Here is a 7,466-nt window from a genome sequence, read left to right as displayed (position 1 = left end):
CAGCTTTAAATAGCCAGAGAAAAATTGACAAAAATGGACAACTCTTGTAACTAAAGCAAATGACAGCTGTCAATTGCTATTACTGGTGGTCTGATAATAATGCTATTATTCAGATGAATTGCTATTATTACTGGTGTTCCAATGATAAGTAAATGATTGGGCTAAGAAGGTACAATAGCTCAGTCAAGAAGATAGTACCGAAGTTAAATGAACAGAGTTAAGAGTAATCCAGGGCTGGCCACACAGAATGGACATGGCCCACCTGTTGGAGCAGTGGGACTGATACAAGTGCCACTGGCTAGGGCCAACAGTCCTCAGCCCCAGTAATGCCAACGCTATTAGTCTCATTGTCTGGCCCCTCCTCTGAACCACACTGTTGTCAACCTCACACACCAACAAGCTCCATCTCCAGTTCATTTTTAAAGTCCCAAAGCCTATATAAGGAATGTTTAAATGAAAATTTAGCACATCCCAAAAGTTGCTGTATCTGTTCTAGTTATAAAACACAGTAGGAGAATCCAGAAGGAGCCAATATGTTAGGAGCAACAGGAATAGTGGGATAAAAATACTTTAATGCAGTAGGAAAACCCCTTAAAGAATTTATTGATAGATTTAAAGGTAAGAACGCTGAGATTTTCCTCATGAAGTTTTCAACTTCCCCTTCTGCATCCTCTAAGGCAGTGGTTCTCCACCTTCCTAAGGTCATGACCCTTTCATACAGTTCCTCATGTGGTGGTGACCCCCAACCATAATATTATTTTCATTGCTACTTCATCACTGTACTTTGCTATTGTTATGAATTGTCATGTAAATATCTGACATGCAGGATGTACTGTTACAAACTGAACATAACTACAGCAGTGATTAATCACAAAAGCAATATGTAGTTATATATTGTGAAATATTTCTAATTACAAATAAATGAAATTTTGTCTTGAAGCATGGTGTAGCATGGGTAACAGTCTTCACGCCAGGTACTTGTATGTGGGCGTATCTGCAGGTGGGCAGACCCACCTGGAGACAGATAAAGGACTGTGTCTCGGTTCCTAAGACAATCGGAAATATGTGTTTTCCTATGGTCTTAGGCGACCCCTGTGAAAGGGTCATTTGACTCCACCCCCCAAGATGACTCGACCCCCATGCTGAGAACCGCTGCTTCAAAGCCAACAATCCCACCCAAATATAAAACTTTTAAGAAAAATCAACACCCAAATCAAGATAATTTGGCATTTTAAATGATTGTTCTGGCTAGACTTTTTCATATACCAAAACTACAGCTTGGCTTTCTAAGAAGCAGATTCCATTATTCCTATTTCAATATCTTAAGAACATCTAAACGTTCTGATGGGTGAGATGTTGTCCTTTACCATATTTGATTACTGATGATTTAAGCCAGAAAGAGAGAAAGCAACAACCCAATCAACTGTCCAAAGGAAAATGCTACTACTTCAAAGGGGATGATTTTTATCATAAGAAATTATTTGTATTTGGGAGTTTAAATAATCAAACATAATTAAAATACTTCTAAAATACCCGAACTTAATTATGGTGGCAAATAATAAACACAATGAAAACGCCCTAACTCATCTCTATTAGAGGTTTATAAAACACGCATTTCAACACCCTGATTGTGTTCAAAGTGAAATGCTTAGCTTTCACTGAATGACTAGGATTCTGTTTAAATCAGAACCCAAAAGCAAAAACTTTGAACAAGCTTTAATCAAACAGAAACATGAACATGAAGCACTTCAAAAATATAAGGCTTGCTAAATGCTGACAATATGGTATAATAAAATTCATTTTTACATGAAAAAAGAAACATGTGACTAGAATAAACTGTAAATAAACCTTAGGACATACAAAACTTTGTAACAAAAAAAAAGCCACTAACAGAAGAACCATTCAAAAAATTTCTAACAATAAATGCCTACTCTAATAACTTTTATTCATATGCAGTCTCAAAATGTAATGTCTTTGGAATTAAATTTTCCCTTTCCAAAAAGAATGTTGCCAGTTAGCAATGCTTTGTTTAAACAGATTTTCTGTTCAGCCATCTGAGATGTCACTACTGGTAGGAGCTCATCTGGAGCAAAACCAACAGAATGAGACCTGAGACGCAAGAAACCGATGTACAGGACGCGTGTCTTCACAGAACACAGCCTCGCCTCCTCTCAGCCACCACTGCAGACCAGTCTCACAGGCCCACCACTGATGGCCCGCACTGGAAGAATGGAGAGAGATGTGGAACAAAAATTCTGAAAAGACTTATTCAACCAGTTGGAAGACTCCCCAAAGACTATTGCCCTGAGATATTCCTTAAAGCTTAAACCAAATCTAGTAGCCCTACCTTTTAGCTAAATAACAAATTGGCTCAAAAAAGTAAAGAGAATCACCTATGCATATGCAGCCCTTTAAAAAAAAAATCAAACTATACAAGCCCTAATGGTGGACAATGAAAACAAAGAATGTGAGGGGGCAGGACAATGAGATGAATGAACATGGACCATGCAGGACGGAATCAACATAAATGTCCGGGCATGGTGAAGAATACAGCCAATATCATCGATTACTTTGTGTGCTAACTGTTGAGTGGGAACTAAAACTGCTGTGTAAACCTCCGCCAAGACACAAAAGTATTACTTTATTTAAAGTAAAGGCTATACTTTGCTGTTAACAATCCCTCATGTTCCTTCTTTCCCAATGAGCCGTTCTACCATTAAAAGTCTTGAAGTTTACCCCTGTGGAGGTCGAACAACCCTTTCACACAGGGGTTGCCTGATTCATAACAGTAGCAAAATTACAGTTATGAAATAGCAAAGAAAATAATGTTATGGTTGGGGGGGGGCGGTGAGTCACCACCACACGAGGACCTGCATGAAAGGGTCTCGGCATCAGGAAGGTTGAGAACCACTGCGTCTGGCGAATCCCCTCTGACCAGGGAAGTGAATAACCTTGTTCTCAGAGAAAGAATATTAGAAAGTGGAGTAATGCAAATGTAATTCGTTTACAATTTAACATCTTATCATTTGTTCTCCCATTTGATCCATTTTAAATGTGTTCTAGTTTTTATTATTTTCTGCTTTCTTTTTAATTAGTGTTTTGTTTTATTTCATTACTGTTAGTTTTTTTCCTGTTTTAATTAAAATGTTTTTAATTTAATGTATTTTAAACTCTTTAACATGCTTAAGCCATTGTGTTGTTTGCTATGTGAACCAGAGATCAATAAAACTGCTAACATTAAGAGAAAAGGAAAACATTGGAACAAGATAAAAATAAGTCTAATAAAAAAGTCCTGATATTTTACAAAGAAAAAAAAGCATAAGATCTAAAAATAGGTTCTCCATAACAATGGAGTCATTTACCTCTTCTTTGTTTTCTGACAAAGTCAGGTCAATATAGACCGGTTCATCTGTAACTGTAAAAGACATCACTGCGCTCTTTTCTTTGTTCTCTGACCGGACCTGCCTAGATAACAAATCAACAATCAGGTAATGAAACAGATTTTCTGAAAAGAGAGGGGAAAAAAGCATCTAATGGATCATCACATTAGATTACCAGTAAGTTGGCAAAAGACAAAATTAAGTAAGTTTTCAAGTCACAACCACCATACGATATAGTCTGGAGTAAAATGGACCAAGTGATATAATTCAGAGTAAAATGAAATATTAATTTGTGGCAGATTTAAAGAATGAACAACATCCTCTTGTTTATTCCTAGTGATCTAGTATCCATCTTGATGCCAATACCAGTACTAATTACTGTAGTTTGTGTGACCTTCAAAAGAGGCAGTGTTAGAATCCCAGCTTTATTGATCTTTAAAGGTGCTTGGGGTAGTCCGTGTCCTTTGCATTTCCATTTAATTTTCAAATTAGTTTGCCAATATCTACCAAAATATCAAGGTGAGATTTTGAGAACTTGATTTTCTTCTCTTTTAGAAATTGTGCCAGGGCAATGGCATATCCCCAATACAAAATCAAGACCTTCAATCCATTTCTCGCACACTACATACAAAGATGAGCACAAAACAGGCCGCAGAACTAAAGGTAAAACCCCAAACTAATAAAATGCGCGAGAAAACCCTTGTAACCTTGGGTCAGGCAAGTTTTCTGAACACGGTCCATACTTATCAAAATTTAAGCCTTCCACTCGTCAAAAGACACTTAGCTGTTAAAGAGAATTAGGCAAAGCACAGCCTCGGTGAAAGTATTTGTAAAGCATATACCTTCTAGTTCAGAATATATACAGAATTCTCAACTTGCAAAATAAGCACATAGCCGATTCTCAACATGAAAATGCACCCATATTGAAGTAGCTAACATTCACTGATCACCACGTATTGTTGAGGATGTGGAGTAATCAGCAACCTCATCCACTGCTGAAGAGAACATGAAATGGCAGAACTTTGAAAAAGTTTGGCAATTTCTTCAAAAACATGTATACATATCACCCATCATTCAGCCACTACGCTCCTACGATTTAGCCAAGAAAAAATGAAAATACTTTTAAATCAATCAGCATGGTTTTTTTCAAAGTCTACTACTTCACCATGAGATGATGTCAGAAAAATTTGTTTTCTTTTCATAAATTTAAAACCTTTGTGATGGTCCTTTAACACTCAAAATCACAACTTAAAAAAAAAAAAGCTTAAATGAGAATCAGTAACAGCAACTCTCACCCCAAAAAGGGGTGCTGGGAATTCTCAGACACACCAGAAAATGTAACCTATCAGTAGATGGACATCACTGCTTCATCCCAAGGTGGCATAAAATCAAATCTTTTCAACAAAATCAAATGCTCTCCTACCAAAAAAAAAAAAGAGAAAGAAAGACAGGGGAAAACGACCTATTTTAAAATTACCCAGGCACAAAAACATACAATTCTACTGCAAAAAAAGATGTTCTTAGGCAAGGTAATTTCTGTATTAGAAATTAAGATAAACCCAGCGTTAAGTACAAATATTAAGTTTCAGACTCATACTTTGTAAGAAACACCCAAACTCGCAGTCAGAGTTGGTTCCATTCACGGCATTTCGGGCACAGAGCTGCTCCACATGGTGTCAGAGACTAAATCTTTACAGAGGCAGATAGCTCATCTTGTTCCTACAGAGTGGGCTCGTGGGCTTGAACTGCCAACCTTCCGGTTAGCTCAACTTGTTGTGACACTTAGCTCCTCATAATTTATATATAATAACCATGTTCCACAGTCACCAAGGCAAAACGATCTCCCAAATAAAAAAAGAAAGACTACATACCAGACATTCAGTAACCGGTCATGGACTGCTCCAGATAAGAAATAAAGACCTGTAATTCCATCAAAGGGTTGGCTCTCATTAGGAGGTCTGATAGTAGTGAACATAAGTGACGAGACTGGTGTCGCATGGCCTGTGAAGTGCTAGAGAAAGTTAAATTCCATTTAGAAGAGGACGCATGCAAAACAGGAAGTTAAGTCCATTTGTATCCCTAAAAGATGTATGCTTTGCATCTCAAAGTAGAACTCCAAACTGAGAGTAAGAGGTTTGTATTCTAAACAAAGATGATTTAATATGCTCCTCTTCCTTTTTAAAAAACCCATATGAAAACACTAAAAAGTCATGAATCATGAATCCTCATGAATCCCGCTGACTCTACCGCCCTCCAACAATTTCTTCCAATTTTGAGATCGAGATTCACTTACTTCTGTGTATTTGTCAAGGGATACTTTGGGTGCTCAGACACAGCCAAGGAATTGTAAGTCTTCATTTACTCTCAGTGAGTTGAAACCACAATTTTAAGGCATCATCACAGCACCGTAAGCTTAGTAAGCCCCCAGTGAAACCAGTTTTTCCACAAAAAGTGCACACCACACCAAGATGAGGCAAACCGCGCAGCTCCAAGCCCACCCATTGTGAACATGGCACCTCAGAGGGCAGGCCTGGCGATCTGCTTCTGGAGCTCACTGCCTTGAAGATCCCGTGGTGTTCTACTCTGCACACATGAGGGTCATCAGGAGTGGGAAGCAACTCACAATAAACCTTATTTACATATTGTGAAGTAGACAAAACGTTGGATGCAAGTGACTACAAATCAAAGCCAAGTAAAAGATTTCTAATTCAAATCTCATTTATTCTGTTGGTTTTTCTAATGAATGTGAGATGGGGCACAGCTAGGCTGTGGAACATCAATAAAACAACTTGTAAGTTTGGGGCTTTAGTTCTACCAAACATTTCAAGCAATATTCCATGGCTCAGAAGTCAGCCTCTCTCCTTATTTACTCTCTGTGACGGGGATTCTCCCTCCTATGCCTGCAATGAATTTGATTCACTCACTCTGTAAACTTCTTTGGTCTCCAAAACCCACAGCTTGATTGTTCGACCAGCAGAAAGCAACATCTTTCCATCTGGGCTGATACACAGGGAACTGACACTGCTGTTATCACCTTTCCATTTGCTGTATTGTGAAGAGAAACAAAAATCTCAATGAGGGAAATCTTCACTCAGAGGTAACAAACCAAGTAACAAACAAATGAGGTCTTCAACCCCCATCAAAGGTTCTTATGCCACACTCCATTGTTACATTTGTACAGTGTAACGAACCCTGACAACACAGAGCTCTCCTTTCAGCAGGCACAGGGTGAAGACCCTCGAGGGGTCAGAGGAAATGGATGGGCAGAGGTGACAGGACTACATGAGAAATAGATGCTACAGGTGACCTCTGGCACAGGCTTCACTGATGCCCGGAAAACCGTCTGGCTGGCTGATCCCTTGAAAGCTTTCCTATCCTCAACACACAGCCTACATTTTACTGTAGGTGGGCAACATATATCATTTCTGAAGTTATAGTCCAAAATGACCATTTCTAGCCTCAAATCAAAGGCCCAAATTCCCATCTAATAGGGCCAAATTCATGTGACAAAGATAATCCTTGTTCAATTATCTTAAACCTAACTAGACACGTGAGTTTTGCCGTTTGTTGCACACACTATTATTGCTATGAACAGGGAGTCCATCCACTTAGAAAATCAAGAAATAAGAGGAGGAAATGTATTACTAAAAGGCATTCATCATAGAGGAAAGAAAAAAAAGTGTTTTGTCAGTTTCATTGGCATGTCAAATTAGTCATTTGGAAATGAGGAGAAAATACTGTATTTCTATCTCATACTATATACTAAGAATTAATAAATGACTGAAAAGAACTAGCATTTTAGACCATTTGGAAACTTTTATTTACTCAGGGTAAGGCCTTGTAAGACCATTACAAATAACAAAGGGGGTGTGTGTGAATGACCAGACTTAATTCCATAAAACTTCTGTGATTCAAGGCAGAGATCAACTCAGAGACTGTTTATGGCTTACGCAGGGTAATCTAGATTTTCGTGCAGGACACAAGGCAAACCCAAGGACTCACTACGAAGCTTATGAAGATTCAACAAAAGTGAGGGTTTCAAGGTCTGTCCTACGAACACTTTGTTGGAAAATTTTATCCCATCCA

At 38.3% G+C, this 7,466-nt stretch overlaps 1 protein-coding gene and 1 non-coding gene across 2 annotated transcripts in view; both read right to left on the bottom strand.

Annotated features, from left to right (window-relative positions):
• Nucleotides 1-7,466, bottom strand: part of WDR43 (WD repeat domain 43) — a 127,370-nt gene that overhangs the window by 80,034 nt on the left and 39,870 nt on the right. Inside the window, exons 4-6 of the mRNA XM_045287015.1 lie at nt 6,305-6,425; nt 5,252-5,391; nt 3,363-3,465 (exon numbers count right to left, since the gene is read on the bottom strand). Of these exons, the coding sequence (XP_045142950.1) occupies nt 3,363-3,465; nt 5,252-5,391; nt 6,305-6,425 (364 nt within the window). The remainder of the gene's footprint in view (nt 1-3,362; nt 3,466-5,251; nt 5,392-6,304; nt 6,426-7,466) is intronic.
• On the bottom strand, nt 5,703-5,786 carry LOC115868458. Its single transcript, XR_004045609.1, has one exon. It is a non-coding gene; the product is annotated as a small nucleolar RNA SNORD53/SNORD92 (small nucleolar RNA).

The sequence above is a fragment of the Echinops telfairi genome, unplaced genomic scaffold (assembly GCF_000313985.2).
Source record: "Echinops telfairi isolate 266 unplaced genomic scaffold, ASM31398v2 ScPeMD7_10;HRSCAF=50, whole genome shotgun sequence".
Taxonomy (NCBI): Eukaryota; Metazoa; Chordata; class Mammalia; order Afrosoricida; family Tenrecidae; genus Echinops; species Echinops telfairi.
The sequence above is the reverse complement of the archived record's forward strand: the minus strand, read 5'-3'. Positions and strand labels throughout refer to the sequence as shown.